This window comes from Plectropomus leopardus, chromosome 13, assembly GCF_008729295.1.
Source record: "Plectropomus leopardus isolate mb chromosome 13, YSFRI_Pleo_2.0, whole genome shotgun sequence".
Classification (NCBI taxonomy): Eukaryota; Metazoa; Chordata; class Actinopteri; order Perciformes; family Serranidae; genus Plectropomus; species Plectropomus leopardus.
In genome coordinates this window covers 9,362,007-9,384,532 of record NC_056475.1, presented here as the reverse complement: position 1 = coordinate 9,384,532, position 22,526 = coordinate 9,362,007, and the positions used below count along the sequence as shown (strand labels likewise).

Here is a 22,526-nt window from a genome sequence, read left to right as displayed (position 1 = left end):
GTTGGTCAGCGGGAGGTTGTGAGGTGGAGCAGGTGGAGCCGGCGGGCCACAGTCCAGTGCTCCGGTTGACGTGGGGTCGAACTTGCCGTTGCTCGGGGCTCAGCTCCCACGAGCAGCGCTGAAACAGCCTCGAGCTCCGGTGTTCCGTTAATGATGGATCCGTTACAAGAGACAGTGGGATCAGAGTCCGAGTGTCTCTGGCTGGTCGCATGCCGGTTGATGCAGCCAGAGGAGCCCAGAACTGTGATCTGTTTTCCTGGACTATGGCGACGGTGGAAAACTCCAAAATGAGCTCGTCCTTCTCCCTGAGCTCAGCTTCCAGACCAGCGATGCTTTTCTTCAGCCTTGAAACGGTAAAGTGGCATGACCGACACCCGGATCCACACTCAGCCATCAGACTAGCAGTTTGTCCGTACAAGTTGTGGGAGCTTAAAAGTTTCATTAGAAGCGACCGACTAGCCTAGCCACCAGGCTAAAAACAAACCTGCTAAGCTAGCGGCCAGTAGGCCAAATAAACTCCAGATCCAAACATGTGAGGGTTAAAATCTACGACCTCGTTAAAACATGAAGGTAAAACACCCAGGATCTGAAAGTGTAGTATAAGAAGACGCTTTAAAACTAAGTAAGGTTTCATTTATTTCTGGCATATGTGATGCCAACACATTTTTAAGGAATTTAACCACCAACCCTGCAATTAGTGGCCATCATGCTTCACTTCCACAATGTTTTGGACCCCCTCCATATTGATAAATAAAGTCTACAGTCCTGCTAGCAGCTCCATACTAAGACAGTTTTGTTTTAAAGGTCCAGGGTGTAAGATTTAGGGGGATTTAGTGCCATCTAACAGTGAGGATTACAGACTGCAACCAGCTGAAACTTCTCTCATTAAGAATTCCTTCAGGAGGTTTTTACCATAGTAGTAACTAGATACCAGGTGCTGTTCAGTCCAGTGCAGTTGCAGTTTCTAGCTTCTGGGTTCACTTCTGCAGGAAAAAATATTGCAAATCACAGTCGTTAATATAAATTGGTAGAAGAAGTATTCAGATCCTGTACTTGAGTAAAAGTATTAATGAAACATTGTGAAAATACTCTTATAAGTAAAAATCTTGCACTGAAAATGTCACCTAAGTAAAAGTAAGTATGATCTCGAACATATACTTAAAGTATTAATAGTAAAAGTCTAGACTTTTTCTCATTGACTTCCATGGTGAAAAGTAAGTCGGTAGATAATCTTCTTTTTTTTTTTTTTGATTATTAGACAAGTACTGTTGTATTCAAACGCCAATAATGGCACTTAACTGCTAAAAAAAAAAAGTGTTTTTTGGGGTGTAGTTACCCTTGAAAAGAATGAAACAGATCAGGTATTAAAGAAAATACTGTTTAATTAAAAATCTTAATGGCTTAGGCATGAAAAACATGGCAACACAACGAATGCTGAGGATATTAAAAAGACAATAAATAAAATCATATTTACACAGGCAATAACAAAGCAATGAAGACAACTTTTTTAGTAGGCAAGTTCTTGTTGAAAAGGCTAGTTACCATGGTGACATCACACTTATCATTAACCAGTGGATCTGACCCAACACACCAGCTGACTTTACCAGAGAAGGAGTGTGTGTGTATTTGTGTGTGTGTGTGTGTGTGTGAGAGACAGCGGAGCCTCTGGCAGTGATTCAACATGAGTACGACTGTCAGCCTCGAGTGTGTCCTCACACAGCGGCACTTTCATGGGCAGGAGTTAGTCTCTGTTAGAGCACAAAGCGAAGGGGCTGACGACACATTCTCTGTAAATCAACGCAGGCGGAGAGGCAGCCTGCCGCTTTGACATGCTTTTGCTTTTTGGGTCAACTAAAGCTGCGAGATTTTCTGTGTAATCATAGCGAGACAAATGTCGGATTCACCAGCCTCAGTGTTGTCAGCAGGGAAATCATCTATGTACACATGAGAGTTTTTGCTTGTTTCATCCTGTTTTATATCAAAGTTTGTTTCCTTACAACTTAAAGCACATTAAGCATGCTTCTATTTGGAGACAGCCCAAAGTGGATTCCACAGACATGTTGACGAAATCAAGTATTGATTGAGCTCTAATTGTCTGTTTTTAATATCTCCTATGATGCTGCCTGCTTATCAAATGACCCGACTTCGAACTCTTGATGTATTTATACTGAAAAACGAATATCTGACACAAGCAGAAGCTGCGTGGATTTATTTTAAGCAGTAAATGTGCAGGAACTGTTTTTGTCTTGGTTTGTCTGCTTGACGTGCAGGTTAGGATTGACGGAAGGCACATTTGCATGATACTGCAGAAATCACAAGTGACGACTCAGGATCTATTTTGGAGAGGATAACAAAGGAAACTGCACTCATAGTTAAATGGGACACTTGTTTTATGTGTGAAAGAAGTCATGAGATGCTCAGTCTTGTCTTGTTTCTGGCAGTGACTGGGTGTGAAAGCTGCTCATTATTGGTCCACTGGAAAAGAAATCTAAAAACCTGAGTGAAATCCACAACTTTGGATGACAATTTTTGTTTCAATTTTCTGTGTTAATTTTGAGATTTTGTTGGGTGTGAATGAAGTTCAAGTGGTGACTCGAGGACTTGAGACTTGACCCAGACTGAGTCCTGTTCCAGGACAGACCTGTTTACTCGGTTACAGCTTGAACTTTGACATTTCAGTCTCAGACAGAGCATGCTAACATGCCTTCAATGACGACACTGGTGTTTTATAATGTTTACCATGATCACCATCTTAAATGACCAACGATTAACCCGCTAATACTCTTTTACATTTATCTTGTGGTCTTAAAAATGTTAGAAAATGATGACAAATTTCCCAAAGCTCAATTTTACATCTTCAAATAAGGGCCAAGACACACCAAGCCGTTGGTTGGCGTCAGTGATTGTTTGTTGCCCTAAACTTTGCTGTGTGTCCAGCCCTTGTTGGCTGTTTTTTTGGCCAATTCAGTATACAGAATTGGCGCAGAGCCAGTTCGTGAGAGGCATCACCTAACTGGCTTTTCACTCTAAGTAAATCAGTGCATAAGAGGTGAAACAGAAGTGATGCAAGTAAACTACTTCAGTCATCACCATGAATGTTTTTATAACAATGTCTTTGCATTGTGTTGAAGTCTTTGGCTGAGAAGCCCAAATTAAACGCAAAACAAGGCGAATAACTGATACACAAATGATTATTTTGCAGGTGAAGTAGACAAATAATGATCAAAGTGGTTGCAGATCATGTTCTGGCAACCAGCTCATCTTATAATCACTTCAGCTCCGATATCTTTTATGTTGCTTCAGAGTGATTGATATTGTGAACTGATAATTTCAACATTCATCCTGCCACTGATTCTATGAACTGCTAAATGACTGAAATGTCCGAGTTCCTCCAGCTGTAGTGTGATGGGTGGATTATTGTAACCAAATTGGAGCATCTCCAGAGTTTGAAATTGGAGGAAATAAATGGGGAGTCATTGCAAAACTATAAAATTAAGAGTTTCAGATAAAGCAATAATCAATAAAATCCAATCATTGGAATGTTTCTGTAATGTTTCGCAATTAGTTAGTGCTCGTCAACAATATCGCCAACATTATATGACGCGTCCTTCGGCATCTGTTCTTTCATTACATTCAACCCTGGCTTTTTACTGAGTACCTGAGTCCACATGACAACACGCCGCCTGCTTTTTTGCTTTAGAGCTCGATGTAAATCCCTTCAATCTGATCTCTTGGCTGCTCTGGGTACAAATGCGATGCTAAATCGCATCAACATGTGGGAGGAAATCTAACAGCACAAGTTAAAAAGTCCTTTTGCTTATTAGTACGATACTATGAGAGAAGCTTTTGAGTAAATAAACCAGCCTTCGTTGACAGAGCGCCTGGGAGGCAATCATGGAGTTAAATGACAAAATAAACTCAGCCATTGTTAGTACTACACACAGCACGACAAGTTATGAGAGTACTTAAACATTAAAATGTGTTATTTCATTACAGAACCATCATTGAACCGGGAGCTGAGAGGAAAACATGGTGTCAACTTGTCGAATACCATCGAAAACGGTGCGAGCCACAGTGACGTGTACGATGTGAAGCCCTGCGATACTGCACTGCGACTGAACATTCACATTCATCAGCATGAGCAAACGCACACATACACACGCCACAGAGTTAAATCACTAATTTTCCGACCGAACTCGCTACATTTTCGTACGCCACAAATTTGCCAAGAAGCCTGTAAAAGCACCAAACTGAACGGCTGCCAGCAGCGGGAGACTGAGTCAAAAACCATGATCCCGCTGCTGATCACTTCAACACGTAGCTTAATGAGAGACGATACTCAGACTGAGGGGAGACGCTGCCACAGCACGAGTGGACCTCAGCAAAGTACGACAGGGTCAAAGCTTGGCTACAGAGAGCTCACATTAAAGGCTTCTGTTCTCCGTGTATGCTGCGTTCACGTCATATCTGACTGTTCTGCCTCTATCAAGCTGCTTCTTAAACCAAACTGGACTGAAAGAACCTCAATCTTCAAACAGCGATTATTATTAGACAATGTCAAACACTTGGCATTGGTGTAACAGTACTCCGAGATAATTAAAATAATGTATTTCCACAACTAAAACGAGAACTTTGAACTTGCAGATGATTTCATCTCGTTCATCCTCTGATATGACGTGAACGCAGCTCAGATTGAAGCCAAGTACTTGTGGCCCTGCAGGAAAGTGCTCGGTAAATGCTTATCCATGATAATGGCACAGAGTGGAGACAGATGAGACAGAGAGGATGGGCTCGCCCGGAGTGACTATGTGGCGATGTGTGCTGTGGAGGGGATGGAGACAAACTCGCGCAGGATGTTTTTGGCCGTCTCCAGGTTGTTCTGGGCGATCATCAGGGCTTTCTGGATGTCCTGGATGGAGTAGCCTTGGGACATCAGACATTCGATCTCCCCGTTTAGGGCCAGGCTTCCAGGGCCTGCAGGAGGAGGAGGAGGAAGAGGAGGAGGAGGGGAGGAGGAGGCAGAGGAGGGGCCAGGGAGGTCTGGTAATGGAGCAGAAAATTCGCGGTTTATAGGCCGAGGCCGTCGGTCGGAGTTGGCTCGACGTGGGAGAGGCTTAGGAGGGCGTTCAGGGTCGACACCGGCTGCAAACATACCTGGAAACAACAGTGTACAACAGTGAGTAAAAATCGGAAACGTCGTGTTGAATTCAAGTACCTGAGTGAATACAGAAGTATTAATAAGATAGATAATTAATGCTTTAGTGGTCGGCCGATATTGGTTTTTCAGGGCCGATACCCATACTGATTATTAGTAGTTAATGAGACCGATAACCGATATTTGGAACCAGTATGTATTTACAATAAAAACAGAAATCTTTCTTTAGAGTTTGGAATATTACAACTCCCACACAAAACTTTGTTTAAACACCTTTAGCAAATGTTTAATCAAAACTGAGACCCTCAACATGATAAACAGCAAGTTCCCTGCACTTTTTTTTTTTTTAATAGTCAAGTGAAAATTTGAATAAAAATGAATAAATTCAAATAGCTACCCTGGTATTAGAAAGTAAAAGTTTATTTATTTGCACTTTTTAATTAATTATTTTTTTCAGCAATCATTGAAATAAAATGAAAATACAGATAATCTGGAAAATGCCAAATAACGGCCCCAATAATTGGTCAGGCCGATAATTTGTCCATCCCTATAATGCTCTAGTAGATTGTACATTTAATCATGGATCACACTATGATGAGTGACAGGCTGTTGTACCAATAATGGCGGGCCACTAGCATTATCCAAAAAAGGAGCAACAACTAAGGGGGGCGTAATATATACCATGTAAAATCACTTACTGGCATCTACTGCACCGTCGATGCTGAGACTGCTGAAGGCCGCCAAAGGGCCGCCGATATCTGACATGGTTCTTCTGGTGGGGGCGGGAGGGACGAGCGGTCGGGGACAGTCATACTCGTAAATATCCTCCTCACAAGTGTCCTCCTTCCTGTCCAGGGGAACCGCAGCTGAATGTTGAGGGAGGTCTGAAAAACAAACATGCAGTAAATAACACACACTTAAAATACCGAGACCAAAAGAAAACAAATTAAAGAAACACTTTCAGTGTGCTGTAACGCCATATAACCGCCGTGAAATACACTGTACTTAAATGTTCAGTTTATGTTATGACTACATCTGCATTTATCAAGTCATGAAAAATGTAAATTAATTTACTCAGCTTTACTAAGGAAGCTCATTTTCACGATTATCCTATTAAAAAAAAAGACCTGCTTCATGTAAGCATATGTGACCAGGATACAACTTACAATTCCAATGATCAACTTTATATGCCATAAATTCAACAAGAGTACACCAAAAATTATGTATTTCCCAAAATATAAGCGTGCTTCTTCAAGAAACTTCAGCAAATGAATGCTAGCTACAGTAAACATTATAGTGAATTCTTGTATTTAGTACTTGTGCTAGGGCCTCAGTGTGAAGTAATACTGGAATAATAATAATAACACTAGAGTTTAAGATATTTATATGTAATACTGGAATAATAATAACACTAGAGTTTAAGATATTTCCAGTGACAATTAGTTATGTGAATGTTACCCAGTTCAGAAGCCTGTGCCGTCTCAGAAGAACCAGCCTGGGCCTGGATGATACACATGGACTCATAGACTTGGGGGTCCTCAGAGTCGCTGTCAGCCACCTCACTGGTGGGACAAAGAGAGAGAAAATGATTATTTGGAGTGCTTTTATTATGTTGGTCTTTGCAAAAAACTAGCCCTCTCTATAAAAAAATTAAGTTCTTCCAGAAATTACAATTGAAAGCAACTTAACCAGAATAAAAACTGCATAAAACAAACCATTTTTTGACTGAAAACCACTCATCACAGCTCTGAACACAATGTAAACAAATAATACCATTTTCTTTATACAATATAATAAAAGCACCGTGTGTGTCATCTTGACAAGACACACACTTTAATCTGCATCTTTCTAACTCATATCACAAATAATACTAAGATATTAATGATACTAAGCTGCATTAATTTTGCATGTACTAAGTCCTGCCACTGCTTCTCTCACCATTCATTTGTCGGCTTATATCAAAACATACCGCTCAATGGTTTTAACATTTCAGAAGCTTTTCTACTCATTCTTCCTTTGTTGTGTGGATTCTAACCCTGTATGTGATGACTCTCCCATCATAGTGACATTGCTGCAATATTGTCACACACTGCAGTTGTGTCATCTCCTTTAAATTATTTAACCAAGGAGGTGAAACACAGCAAAAAAGGGAAAGGGAGGTATTTGTCAGTTTAGGACTGGGACATCCATAGACAAACAAAATTGGGGCTTCAGAGCCCCCTGGTGGATAAAAATAATACCACTCTAGACATATTATCCTAATATTTACTCCAATATTTCTCTAACAGTGTCCATTTATTAAAAATTAAATAATCTGGTGCACATTTTAGTCACTAATCTCAGACTCGCGCTCCCTCTAAAAGGCTCATTAAATACTACTGAGGGCCTGGACATCATTGTTATTTGTCAAACAAATGTTTGTTCTTCTTTTTGTAAATATTGGTGGTCCTGGTTGGACCTGGTGGGTTCTGTTGCTGTGCTTGTAATTATCCTTTCTGTAATGACATCTATTTGACCAATCATGATCAACTTTATCATTATATATGATTAAAAAAATAACCTTAAGCTTGCTTGTTAGTTAAGTTTTGTTCAGTTCAGCAGCCCATGCTAAAAATCTTTATAGAATTTCCATGATTTCTACAAAGAGACACTTATAAATACATTTGTTTTTAAATTGTTAGGAGAAAGAATGGCCCTGCAGCACCGCTCGTCCTCCTGTTTACCTGATGTCATTGTGGTGGTTTGTCTGTGCCGGTGGAGGAGGCACCAAGGAGCCTGTTATGACCCAGGGGGCACCAGAGGCGGGAAGAGAGGTGGGACTCATGTACTCGTTCTCCTCAGAGTCAGACGGCGGGTTCTCCACGCTCGATACAGATGCCGCTGGCAGAGATCTGATCATATATAGAAAACACAAAGTGTGATGGAATTATCTGGATTTTTTCCATTTGTAATTTATAAATCAGGCTCCTTCATTTTTGACAGAGCTGAGGTTACAAAACCATGCGCATAATTTGAGCACAGAGGTTCATTCCTGATCTCGGGAAAAATTATACTATAATAAAAAACTCTAAAATCAGGGTTTACTAACTTCAGTTTTCCTTATTTAGACAAAAGTTTCAGGTATAGCTAAGCAGATGCACCTTAATTTTGAGGTTTTTATCACTGTATAAATATAATAGTAAAAATACACCATTACATTTTGATGCGGCCATAACAATTTTGTAATTTACTTGTGAAAGGATTTTGTGGTCAGTTATAGTACATTCTATAATGATTCTGTATTTTGCACCTGAGCAGATAATAACTTCGCAGTATTGTATATATTTTTGGATGTGAAACTGGAAGAGACGTGTGCCATGTGTATGATATGTGCATACCTTTTTTTTTTAAGGTAAATGCATACTGTATTTTAGCATCGTGTTAAGGTTATTAAAATCAAAACTAGGTCATTTATATGTCAGGAGGGACACATCACGCATCATGCCTTGTATTTTAAATATCTGACTCACTCGACTTCCTCACAGATTTTTCCTACGACATGTCAGTGGCTGTGACTTAAAATCATATTTAGCAGCTGATACTAGTCCATGGTTCCTTCAGCTTAAGGCGAGGAAGATTTAAGACTTTTTAAGACTATTCTTAATACCACTTGGAATTAAGTTTTAGGCCTATTTTCTAATAACTAAACTTGGAGGGGTACATTTTCATTTTGCCCAGATGTTTACTTTTACATAAAAACACGAGTTGTGAAAAGGTTTTCTGGGCACTTGTGTGTTTCTTAATCTGCATGTGAGATTCCACTACTTGGATTCGCATCATGACAAGTTTAGGGAAAAGGAATTTATTGAATTATTGAAATGTAATCAATTATTGTGAGACTGTACAATGCAACGTCAACAAAAAATAATGCATAAAATCTTAATTGCCACGTCTGAGCATTTTTAAGACTTTTGAAAGATTAATTTAAGTCAATTTAATACCAATTAAGACCTTATTTTTAGATTAATAAATTCAATGCCTTTTAAGACTTTTCAAGGATCCGCTGGAACCCTACTAGTCTGTCCAGGACAACTTGGTCACACAATGACTGAGTATGAAAAATTGTGCATATACTTTTCTCTTTTGGCAGCATAACTCCACCTATTCACTGCAGCTCACAGCAGCAGAGCTGCGTACCTTGCAGCCAGGCAGTACACAGCGTTAGTAGCCGCCTGAGTTTTGATTCCCTCTCCGCTGGTTCCGTTGCTCTGCGGGGTGGAGGACAAACCCGACAGGGCCTTGGTAGCAGGACGTGGGACCATGTAGTTGGAAGCCCAGGCAGGCTGGTCGGGGGTAGAGGGCAGGGGTCTCCTCTGGAGTCTGGAGTCCTGGCCGACCAGGGAGGGGCGCTCTGGAGGGGGAGGAGGGGGCAGCTCTCTCAGGGCTGGAGGCAGAGGTAGAGGCTTGTCTCTATGAGTGGCTGCGATCTGCGGTGGAGGTAGGAGAGTATGTGAAGACACACATCAACACACATACTTGTACTTCTGCAGAACCTCACATTGATTGTACAGCTGACAGTATATTTGAGGTTTGGCAATCATCAGTATGTTAAATCTCTGTTTCTTTATAGGGTGTGCTCACACACACACACACTAACCTTGGCTGTGGCTCCCTGAACCTGAGCGCTGTGGGAGCTGGAGGGTCTCTGCTGCAGGAGGTCCAGTCGGGGGGGCACCGGAGGCAGCTGAGACACTGGAGATGGTGGGCGCTCTACCTGCACACATACACATGCACACATACATTTAGAGATGTTGCGTGGCACAAACCAATGAGAGACATGTCATGTCAGCTATCTAAACTGGTACAAACAATTCTGCAGTCCAGCCAGTTTTGTCAGCAGTGGCTAAAATGAGTCCACATGGATTCCTGAGAATAAATCTCATCAGGTGAGCATCTGTCAAGTTGATGTTTTGAGTGTTGGAGGGCTCCTGAATTTACCTTGGAGCAGGCCAGCCTGCTCATGACAAGGTGGTCCTCGAGGCGATCGTCCTCTTCCTCGTCATTGCCTGCAGCCTCTGCTCGGCCGGACCCCTGGAAACCAGCAAAGGAAGCCCCGCTGGCCTTCGGGTGGAATGGATCCACTACGATGGGCTCTGTACCTTTAATTTCGCAGCGGCAAAAAGGGCAGCCTTGACCCTCCGATTCCTGATAGATACAGACAGGAGGCAAAGTTTAAAAACTCTGAGGGAGCAGAGTGAGGCCTTTGTCACATATGAGCTCAAACACAAATGACAGGTGGAAGAACCTCTTGAACATATGATAAACGATGGTGAAAAAAAAGTAGCAGAGGTGTAGGATGTTTTTCACATTATACCTAATTTTCGTTTGACATCCATGATTCAAACGTATAAAAAATGGTAAAGATGTGTTTTTACATGTTTGCCATGCATAGTCCCATATAGCTAACACAGACCTCTGCCAATGCCATATGCCCAATCTAAAGTGAAAAATAATTTGTGTATCAGCCCCCAAATTTAATGGGTTCTTTCACTGCCTGTGCAACACCCTTCCACCGAAGTTTCATGAAAATCAGTCCAGTAGTTTTTCCGCAGTCATGCCTAAAAAGAACCGAAAAAACAAAACCTCCTTGGCAGAGGTAATAAATATTCCATCGGTACAGCCATAGCCATATCATACTTTTGCACTGATGCACCGTTTTTTTCCCCAATCACTAACCCTTTCAAGGTACAAGGTAGATTTGAAAATTAAATTTTGTTCTTAAATCCTGCTACATCCTTTGGAGTAGAGAGACTTTTATTTTGTTGACAATGTTAAGTAATTGTCAATAAAACATCCCTTTCTTGTACATGTTTCAAAAGACAGTCCTACAAGGGCAAGGTGGGATTGTGCCCTTTGAGCAGCTAGAAGGCTTTTATTGTGAAACCTGTTCAGGAAGTGTTAAGTTTCATTGACGGCAACTTAACAGTAATCAGAGAAAAAGGCAATAATGAAGCAATTGGACATAATTTCTGAATCAAAACATAGTTTGTTAGAAAGAAGGACTTGCACTGATGAAATTAGTGTTGAGGAAATTTAAATAATGCTGAAATAATCCAGACATCAAACATGGAGGAAATGAAGTTAACATCAAACAACGTCAGCAACAGTTTAGATCAGAATAGATCAAATCAGACAACAGTGAAGCTTGTTACTAAAACATGAAAATATAAAATGCTTTATATAAATCGTTTTTTACAGAAGTTAACAAAAGAAAGACGAACTTCCTTTGTGACTGTCAGGATTTACAGAGCAGAGAGTAAACAATGAAATAAAAGTTTTTATAGTGTGTGAGCAGCCTCACCTGCCAGGCAGTCAGACAGGAAGTGCACATCAGGTGTCTGCAGGGCTCGATCTTCACATCCTTGTCGTTCTCTGCACAGATCTTACAAAGCTGGAAAGTGGAGCCCATCTCACAGTACAGCTCATACTGCTCCTGCAGGGATGAAGGAGGAGGAAGAGGAGTCAGGGTGTTCATACTGAATATGGTAGGTGTTAACACTTCATTCTTAACCTAGAGGGTTTTTCTGATTCATTGTTAATGGCCTCTACATGCTACTGCACTTGTGTACTGAAAACAGCTTCCCTGAGGTACAAGAATGAGGAACGCTTTACAGATGAGAAACAAACAAGGCCAAACCTGAGTAACTTTGATGTGGTCCTGTGGAGAAGGTTCACACAGCCCTGTGAGGTCTGGGTTCTGTGCACGACCATCTGGGAACAAATAACTACAGAACAACAGCATACGTAAACACACAGAAACACACGTTAAGGTTAGCATTGAATGAATTTTCTGAACTTAGATGTTAAACAAAACATTGCCTAAGAAGTTGCTGAAACTGCTCCCCTTGTACGTTACACATTTTTCTATTGTTCATTTAAAAACATTGATAAAGTACCTTTAAAATCAGGGGTTCCCAGCTAAATTGTGAGTTGTATTTAAACTGCAGTTTCCCTAATGTCCACAAGATGCTTGCTTCCAAATACTGCATCTTTTTTTTTGGTCTCACATCACTGCATATTTAGTAATAGAGTTGCAACAGTTAATTGATTAGTTGTTACCTATTAAATTAATCATCAACTAATTTGAAAACTGATTTGATTGGTTTACTTATGTTTTTCAGGAGTAAAATCGACATTGATCAACATTTTTCACCATATTATGACATTTACAGAACAAACAACTAATCAATAAGTTGCAAAATAATCAGAAGATTAATAAACAAATGAAAATGATTACAAGTTGTAGCCCTATTTAGTAAGTTATTGGTGAAGTGATGATTATTGCAAAATACTGAACACAGGGATCAGCCCCCCACCCCAAATTATAAACACAATACAAGACAATAACATGTCTTCAATACACCAACTAAAACTTCTAGCTATTCTGAAGTCATTATGGCTGTCTCTAATTTTTTTTTAAAAATCCGTGCGTTAAGGAATGTGTAAATTAGAACAACCCTTAAATACATAAACTGGTGCATTGACACTGTGTTTTAGTGGGACTCACAATCCCTCTCTGTATCCATCAATGAGGGCTTGGAAGAGTGGTTTGTTATGGGGGATGGTCTGCAGGATGTTCCCATCAGCTGTCACATAGCCGATTGCCCACTGGCCGAGCCGAGTGCAGCTCAGTCTGAAGATGTAGCTGAGAGGGAGACGACAATCTCAACCAACAGTAAAAACCGGCAGCGTTCAATTGCAGCAATATGTTTAATGCATTTGGGAATTTTGATCCCTTTTAGACTAATCCAAAACAGTCATAAAGTAACATTTCAGAGTTTTATTTCTATAGTTCCTTATATTTCTGGTCAACACGGGACAATGATGCAGAAATATTTACCTGCCAGGTTTGTGAATAAACCTGTGGAGTCGAGCCTTGACCTCGTCGTAGGTTAGGAACGCCATGTAACCAGGATGTGTGACTGCCAGACTGTTCCAGTTCCTTAAAAGGGACGACCATGGCTGCACAACACACAAAAAAGAGTTCATGATACAAATATCAACTGCTTTAGGCTTTGTTATGCTTTGATGACCAAATCAGATTTTCAAGAAATGCAGACAGGAATCTGATTCTGATAATTTGCAATAACAAGAATAACATCAAAAACAACATATATGTAAATAAAGTAGGGTTTCAAAAGACTTTTACAGAAGAGAAACCAACACAACTGAAAGTGCAAATGTTTTCCACACAACTTAGCCTGTTATTCTCTGAATTGAATTAATGTCTAAATGCTGTGAAATGTTATTGCCTTTCACTAAAAATGTGATTCAGCGAAAGGGTGGGCATTTTAAGTAACTTCCATATTTGAGTACTCTCAATAAATTATTAAAGTACTTGAGTATCTGCAAAAAATAAAAAATCCATGGTAAAAATAGGGTCTGATAAAAACACCCAGCTGAAATGCAGGAAGGGGTTAGGGTTAACCTTCCCATCTGCCCTGTAGAGATTAGCTATGATATGCAAATTAAACATAACACAGCTGCACAATAATTTTGTTTTTTTAATCAAAATACTTTGAAACATGTCTCGCCATACTGCTTGTAATTTAGATCGAGTGATTTCTGACTGAAAATGCTGAAAGTTATCTGCAGCTGTGCAGATCTAATAGTTTTGCTGAATGGATCTGTGCAGGTATTTACAGGTAGCAGTTAAATCACTGCATCCTGTCCAAAAAAAAATTCAGAGTCTAGACTTTGTAGCTCGTCACTGAATTACTGCACGGATCTGTAGAGACCATGACATCCTCAGGACGCTCTGTGATTATGAGCTTTACCTGGAAGAGCCTGGTGAAGATGTCAAACTCAAAGACAGAAATGTAGTCGTTGCAGGTGAGGTCGATGGTGGACTTGAGAGCCATGGCCTCCAAGCCCGAGCTGATTGGGTGAAACTCGTGGAGAGCCTGACGAAATGTCCTCCATGGCACAATGGTCCTATAGTACACGGGAGGGAGCGGGACCAGAAAGTTACAAATTATTTAGGAACCTAAACTCTCATCATAGCTTGAACCTGAAGCTCAGGCAGTAACATCAAAATAGAATCTAAGTGAATGGAAGTCTAAAACAGATTAAAAATTTACCTTTGAAACATAAAATGACAAGTAAAAACTTGCAAAACAAGCTCTAATCATCAAACCACAGATAGAAGTTTAGTGTGCAAACAAACACCTGAATAGCTGCTGAACAAAGTTTACAACCACAAACCAAAAGAAACATAACCTAAAATAACATAAAGCAAAAGAACTCACTTGTCCCCAAATGACCTTCTCCAAAATTCAGCAGCATCAGCTTTGGTGATCCTGAAATTGTCGCCCTGAAATAAGCCATTGGGGAAGATGGCTTTTAGCTCTGCTAACATGTGACTGAAGATCAGAGACAGCTTGGTAAGGTTTCGCCTGAGTGAGAGAGGACGGAGAGAAACAGATACAACTTAGTGTACATTATCAGACTAAGCTCTAATGTTTGTCCAAATTCATATCACTGGTCAGAAAGATTACAGGAATTTAAAAAACAAAGTAAATGTGCTTATCCACTACAAAACAAGGCAAATCACACTTGTATTTACAGAATATGTTATTACTTTTTCCTCACTTCCTAGCTCCTTTGATTGGTTTTTTATTACCCAGAACCTTCACATACTTCAAGATACTGAGATGTTATTCAAACTTTGAAATGTTTGGCCTTATTAAGGAAAGCATGCTTAAATTATTGTATACACTGTAAAATCTTCCACTTATACTTATCCTAGTATGGAAGTCAAGTAGTGTAATGTTCAAATCTTGCCTATAATAAATTCTAAATCAAACGTCTTTCCAATCTTATATCTTTTATCCATTAATGGTGCAGGAATTGTTATCTTGTCTATCTAATTGTATCTCCAATGAAAGTGAAAGACAACCAGTGATTCGCCCCTATTTTGGAAAGAGTTTTGTCACTTGGCCTTTCGCCTTGCTATATTTGTGTTGTTGTTTTTTTCTGGCACTGTGTCCGCGACTCTCAAAGCTTTCTCTTGGAAGTGTGCTGCTCACGGTCTGGCACCTGGTCGCTATCTTTTGATAAAGCCCTGATGTCACCTGCATGCTGCATGCCATAGAAAAATAAGACAGAAATAAAAAAATGCAGGCAGAGGACCTGCAGATAAATGCACAACCACACACTAGTAGCTGGTCATGATTGATGATTGAGAAGGATTACTTTTGTTTGAGTCTATATGATTTTTTTAGAGAAATCCTGGATCCTAGTTTACCTCTGAAGATATACCTATCAATGAATTAACTAATTTTAAGCTATAGAAAGCACACTCTTTTCTAGTTTAAAAATACATTCAAAAGGACGTTGCAGTGTGAGTGATTGCACCTGATAAAGGCGGAGGAGGACGAATAATTTAAGATGCCAACAAGTCTGTTAACGGGGCTGTACTAAGTGAATCCCCAGTGACTGATACATTTTCTAACTTTCACAATAGTTGTTGATACAGAGCATCTCCGAGGAAGCGCTTGATAAAAATCAGAGTGCGTCAGAGGAAGGATGTACTTTCCCTTAGTAATGACTTTCTGAGAAACAGAGGAAGTGGATGTGATTGCGACAGCTTAATCATGTCTTCATCATAGATCTGATTTTTTTTTCTTATATTCACATGGCTTCTACCAAATGTCACAGGTTAAATTTCACCAGTGATAAAAAGAGTGTCAACCTCACACTGACGTGATGTTTTCAAAGAAGTCTCCAAAATGAGGACAGAGCAGTATCTTACAGTTTCTATCTAAAATACAGTGGTTGTCTGACCTGTTTAAAAACATACATGCGATATATTTGTGGCAATAAGTCATTTCCTTCTAAATGTTGACTGACAAGATTAATAGCTGTTGTTGTCAATTAAATGAGGCCAATGAAATGTTTTATGTTTCTAGCTTCTTTTACACAGCCTTGTGAAAATGTCAACAGTAGTAGTAGGAGCAGAAGATTTCAAAATGTATTGAACATGTGTAAAACACTCAATAGATTTTGAAAAAATATTTAAAGATATGATGAGAGTTATGAATGCCAATATGCGTGTATATACATATATTTAGTTTTATTTTAGTTTTTCTTGTTTTTTTTCTTGTCATTTTTTTTGTTTTTTTTTATTTTGTTGTATAGCTCTAAGAAGAACAGTACAAAACAATTAATGTAAAAATGGTGTAATAAGCTAAGGCCTCAGCTTACATCCTTTAGGTCAGCAAAATTTGCTTTGTGTTTTCACTGCTTCAAAAGTACTGACTGCACACACATTTTCATGGACAAAATTTGGACAAACTTTGCTATGACTTTTCAAGGGCCAATGACAATTTTTTTTCTAGCCCCAGTCATCCAGCAACATATTAGATCCAGATAATTTTATCTGGACAGCAAAGATGAAACCAGGGAGAAAATGACAAAACGTATGCAATGTTAAACAAAATGTCACACACTGATGCATATTAGAGCTACATTTCATTGTCAGCTACAGAAAATTAATTTTGCTGTTTATCTTACATTACATGGAAGGTTATCCACAAAACATTATTTACTTTCACACAACAAAATTCCACAGCTTTTCCAAAACTTACTATGACTTTTACCAATTCAATGACTTTTCCAGGCTTGAAAAATGTGATTTTTTTTGTGTGTATGTGTGTATTTGAGTTGAAAAACAATCTAACTAAACTAAATAAAACAGTAACAGACAGATTCACTTTGAATTGCTCCATTTACAATTTCAGTTTTAGCTAGCTTGTAAAAAGTCATATAATCCTTGTAAATACTGGACTGTATTGAATACTGACTGAATATGTACAAAGGCATTAGCATTTAGATGAGACCACCTTCTCTAAATCAACCAATAATAAGCACAGTTCTGTTCTGTAAAGCCACATAATCCGTAATGAATTAACTTTGAGACTCATAACACAGATGTAGCTTCAGTCAGCAGCAGCTCTGCCAATTAGGCAGTTTCTTACAATCATGATCTTCAGGGCTCATTTCATGGATACGGCGCCAACTTAAACAACCATAAGCCTGATCTTTGTAACATCTGTCAGCTACCCAAACACTTCCCCTGTTTCACAACTCTTTTTTTTTCCTCCTGCCAATTTCCCACACAGAGAATGAAGGTCATTTCTTCAGGATGTCAGCTTACCTGGGCTGCGAGTTCTCCTCGTACATCCTCTCCTTGGCCTCCTTAAAAAGGCTCATGGTCTGCTTCGTCTTGTTGGTCAGATTCTCCATGACCACGCGAAAATACTCGTTCTCCCCAAGGATCTCCATCTTGCCCTCGTATCGGGAAAGAACGGTGCGTAGGTGCTGGTAGGTGTCCGGCAGCAGGTCTAGGATGTAGGGTGGACTGTTCTTCAACGCCACCTTGGGGTTTTGACATAAACGCACCACCTGGAGAGAAAACACACACGCTCAGAGACTGTGTTAAAGGAGAAGTTCAGAATCTTTTAAGACTCTCAGGTGCCCATGTGTGCACTGAAACTGTTTTTTCTTGCTTGAATCATCTCTGCTGTCCATACTGGCTATTATGAGATCCTGTCCTAATATGTCCAATTATCTTGAGTTAATGAGGCTTCAGCACCCTGAGCTGGATAAATCAAAGCTCTGCCAAACTTCACATCAACTACTTGAGGCTTGGAGGCACTTTCCGCATTGAACATCTGGGGACAGCTGCTGTCACACAACACACATGGTGTTCCTTTCATAGTAAAATTGATGGTCTGCATCAGCCCCCTGCAGCTTGGCGGAGGGCAGCTTAACGTCAACATCAGGTGGAACGTAAACTAAGAAGACACTGCTGGGTCAGGAGTATATGTGAATAATAATAACTTCAAACTTGACTGCAGCTTTTTGGACTGGAGTATGACACAAGAGATTATGTTTTGTAATTTGTACATTTGATATTGCTGCTCTTTCTATGCATACAGTTTGTTTAGTCACAAAAATGGGCTGCATGCTGACATCCGCATTTAGGATCCATGCAGACCCTTGTAGACTTGGATGAATGACAATATTAACGTCGCACATTCAAAAACGAATCCTCGTGGACACAATGACAGGTAAACTATGAATTGGCCTTTAAATTAGGGATGGTGAAAAAATCAATACATCATAGTTTTGCAATATTTGTGGCAACATCATATCATCACACAGATGCCAAGTATGTTTTTTTTTATTATGTAAGTTATTAATATTAAAATAGACGTCAAACTTTTACTAGCCTACAAGAATAATATAATTATTGCTTTTCAAGTCCACTTGATGCATTTTGTTGCTATAAAAATGAGAAAAAAAACATCAAAGTTTTCCTTTGGGGACATAATTTACAGTTGAAAAAAGGTAATAAATCACAATACATGTTATCACAACACATTTGAAACTGCAATTATATTGTATTGTAATATTATCATATCGTGGGTGTTACTCAACCCTACTGTTAACCACGAGCTTTGATGTTTATAATGTTTAGTTCAGTTGAAGAGTGCAAATACTGACTTCACACTCAAAAATCATGTTTAGAGGCAAAAGGAGAGGTGGTTATTTCTTGTTTTAAAGCTCTACTGTGTAAGATTTAGTTGCATCTAGCAGTGAGGTAGCAGAACTGAAACTTCACCCGTGTGCCAAGCGTGCAGGAGAATTACATTGGCCAGCGCAAAAATGTGAATGGCCAGTGTCTGATTAGTCTGTTCTGGGCTACTGTAGAATAACATGACACACTCTGGAGTGAGGGACCTGTGTGGGACCTGCTCCATTTGTACATATAAATGTCTCCTTTTTTTCAGGTGATTACAAACTAATATAAACACAGTAAATTGATATCTGCAAAGGGTTGCTCCTGAATCCTACCCACTGGACCTTTAGCTCATTTTGAAAAGTCATATACAGTTGATGTTAACCTGTGAGAGTAACAGACTGTGTGTAAATGTTTGCATTGCTTGACAATATGACAGTTTAAAACAAGTGCACTGTTTACTCTCAGGGCTGAGGGAACAGAGTTGATAGATGTGGTTGAAGCTGATAAGAGTTGTTCTGCAATCAATGTGCAAAAGTTTGAAAATTTAAAAAACACAAACTAATCAAACTGATGTTTGATACAAAAAACTGCTCCTTTGTTACAAATTCCAAGAGGCAAAAAACCTCCAATAACTCAATTTTATTTCATTATTACAATATTGTCATAATAACATTCCAATGCAAGGCAATAAACATTACAGTATTACTGTATTATTAGCCAGTCCTAAGTGGAAGCATATGAGCTGCGTGAAAAAAAGTTTTAAAACCTCCGACTGCAAAAAGGATCAGTCAATTCCATGTGACATGAAGACATCATACTGTAGATGTAAATGAGGCAGCGCAGCCACCTCTTTGCACAGTACACTGCACAACAGGCATGCAAATAGTGTATTGTACTCTGTCTTATCTGATATCCGTCTCTCCTCTTACTCCAGCTCCCCTGAATTAATCTCTTGTGAACTCTTGTCTCCTCATCCCTCCACTCTCCTCTTCTCCTGTCTGGCTCAGTTAAGATTGTGGAAAAGATAAACAGGAGTGACATTCGGCAATGAATATACTAAACTAAACCTTTTGTCCACACAGCACACACACACAAACACACCTCTTTTAATCTAATACCAAACATTAGCTGGGTGTCCTCCCACAGACCCCCATTGGCCCTTGAGGTGTTTCCACAAAGTCATCAAAAAGACTACAGTCACTGACCTAATTCGCTAAAATTATCCAAATTAGGTAATGCATCAGGGACAATATTGTACTCCAATTTTGAGGGTTCAATTTTCTCATGCAGACACTGCAGACAGCTCCATAACTCATTGCCAAAATACCTTTCTATATATGGATCTCCGAGAGTAAATCTAATACACTGTTTATTAAATATGAGAACATCTGTTTGACAGTGGTAAATAGGGCTAAGCAATATATTGCTAATTTAGTGATGTTATATATAAGCGATATATCAATTTTAAGGTGTGCCGTGGCATGACAACTGACGGTTATCACGCTGTGTACATTTACTTAGCTAACATATTAGGGGGGAAAAAGGCAACTGGATGGCAAATCTAACCTGCATGTGCACATTTCCTTTTCTCCTCTAGTGCCTGTCAGACTTTACACATACTTTCATTGTAAAAAACTGAATTATGTTTCAATTATGATAAGGCATTTGATCAACCAAAAAAAACCCCAAACTTCTGTTTGCCTTCACTGACAATGATAATAGTAACTGTGTAATAACTTACTGTTATAACTTTTTTCTGATGTGGTTATTATACTGTAAAAATCTCATATAGTTGCAGCCTTATGTGACACTATAAATTATCTTAGATTATCGTTATATCAAATGTTTTGTCTTCTTCTGGTTTTGAATGCTGCATTAAATTACAGTAGGGGTGGGAATCACCAAGGGCCCCATGATATGATATTATCACGATACTTGGTTGGCGATACAATATTATTGCAATTTTAAACGTTTTGCAATCACATAGCAATATACTACCTTTTTTGACAACAAATTAAAAAATACTTTAGTCAACATCTTTTTTTATCTATCAAGATTAAATTTTCTGTCTTTTAATCTCACTTCAGTCATTTATTTTGCAGCAAAGCATATTCAAAGAACTAAATAAGCAACTGATTATGGTATTATAGTAGGATCCCAAATGTTTAATTTGTATTTTATATTCTATTAATTCATTAAATAAAAAATCTAAATGTGGCATCCATGTATGGATAAAATACTCCCACATAAAATATTGCAATACGCTGATATCATTTTCTTCCCACCACTACTTTACAATAAAGTGATGTAAATTTCTGAACTTACCAAATTGTTATAGCGTATCTATTATTCGCCTTTACCCATTTAATCATTATATCCACATTACTAATGATATTTTTTTTTATCAAAAATCTCACTGTGTAAATATTTTTGTAAAAGCACTAATATTCAACTCTACAATATCGTTGCAATATCAATATCGCGGTATTTGGTCAAAAATATCAAACATTTTATTTTCTCCATATCGCCCAGGCCTGTGGGTAAATATGTGCCTGTATATGTTAAGGTTCAGGTGCAATAAGAGGACAGTTTTTACCCATAAGTATAATGAAAAACAGGGAAGTAAGACTGAATGTTTTTCTGATGTAAAACTACTGATAACTGACAGAAGTCAAGTGACTCGTTTTCAGTTCCATGTTTTGTATTTATAACGGTTTCTTTAACTCTTAATAACACTGCCAATACCTTATCCATGAGTTTCCAGCATTTCTCCACCATTTTCTTATCGACCACTGCAGGTTGGTGAGGCTGGAGAGGCTGCTGGTGGGGCTGAAAGGCGTCCTTCATCAAGCCGATGAGACCGGCGCCCCTCCTCGGATTTCCGGCCATTAAGTCGGTCGGCGACCGGGGGTTAGCCCCGGGGCTGAGAACTGACAACCAGGGAATATCCTTGACACGTTTTTCAACACAACAACCGCCGTTTTCGCGCCCTATCTGTTGTTAACACTTGTGATAATTTGACATGCAGAGGCTGTTGAAGAGCAGAACAAAAAGGCTGTGTGTACACTGTACGCGACGCAGCTAGCTAACAAGCTACATTTGAAAAGCCTCTTCTTCAGTTTAATTCCGTCGCCAAATAAAAGCTTAGGACATACTCGTTGTGTTGTTGTGCCTGCTGTCAGACAGATAGCTATCTCCGCTTGGCGACGGCAACTTAGAGCCCCCTGAGAAATCAACCCGGCTTATAATAAACTCGGGGTGTTAATAAGCCACATAGAGCGATCAACAAACAGGTTGTGCAGCAGATCCAACCAACGAAAAGCCAGCAGCCAGAGTAAACACGGATGTCCGGCTGCAGCCTTCAAAATAAAGGATCATCAGTATTGGGACAAAAAGCCACAAAATAAGTCTCGGGTGGGTTTGTGCGGTGATAAAATAAATATTCTGATAATCTAAATACTGCAATGTCATAATATTGCATTGCAAGATAAAGCTCTGCATTAATGTCAATAGTGGCGAAAGAAGTATTCGTATCAGTAGCAATAGGCCTGTAATGGTATATAAATACCTTATTACAAGTAAAAGTCCTGCATTAATATAGATATTGGTAGAAGTATTCATATCTGCAGCAATAGGCCTGTAACGGTATATAAATACCTTAGTACAAGTAAAAGTCCTGCATTAATGTAGATATTGGTAGAAGTATTCATATCTGCAGCAATAAGCCTGTAATGATATATAAATACCTTATTACAAGTAAAAGTCCTGCATTAATGTAGATATTGGTAGAAGTATTCATATCTG

The 22,526-nt window shown here is 39.2% G+C and overlaps 1 protein-coding gene across 1 annotated transcript; it reads right to left on the bottom strand.

The window, feature by feature from the left end:
• Window positions 1–1,364: 1,364 nt before the first annotated feature.
• Window positions 1,365–22,028, bottom strand: LOC121952169 (E3 ubiquitin-protein ligase CBL-like). Its single transcript, XM_042498686.1, has 15 exons — window positions 21,468–22,028; window positions 17,352–17,599; window positions 14,443–14,589; window positions 13,972–14,128; window positions 13,035–13,156; window positions 12,702–12,839; window positions 11,832–11,919; window positions 11,496–11,627; window positions 10,133–10,339; window positions 9,792–9,908; window positions 9,332–9,621; window positions 7,879–8,046; window positions 6,614–6,717; window positions 5,854–6,039; window positions 1,365–5,154 (listed from the first exon to the last, which is right to left on the bottom strand). The coding sequence occupies exons 1-15, from the start codon at window positions 21,609–21,611 to the stop codon at window positions 4,805–4,807; spliced, it is 2,598 nt and encodes an 865-aa protein (XP_042354620.1). The 5' UTR covers window positions 21,612–22,028; the 3' UTR covers window positions 1,365–4,804.
• Between the last annotated feature and the right edge of the window lie 498 nt (window positions 22,029–22,526).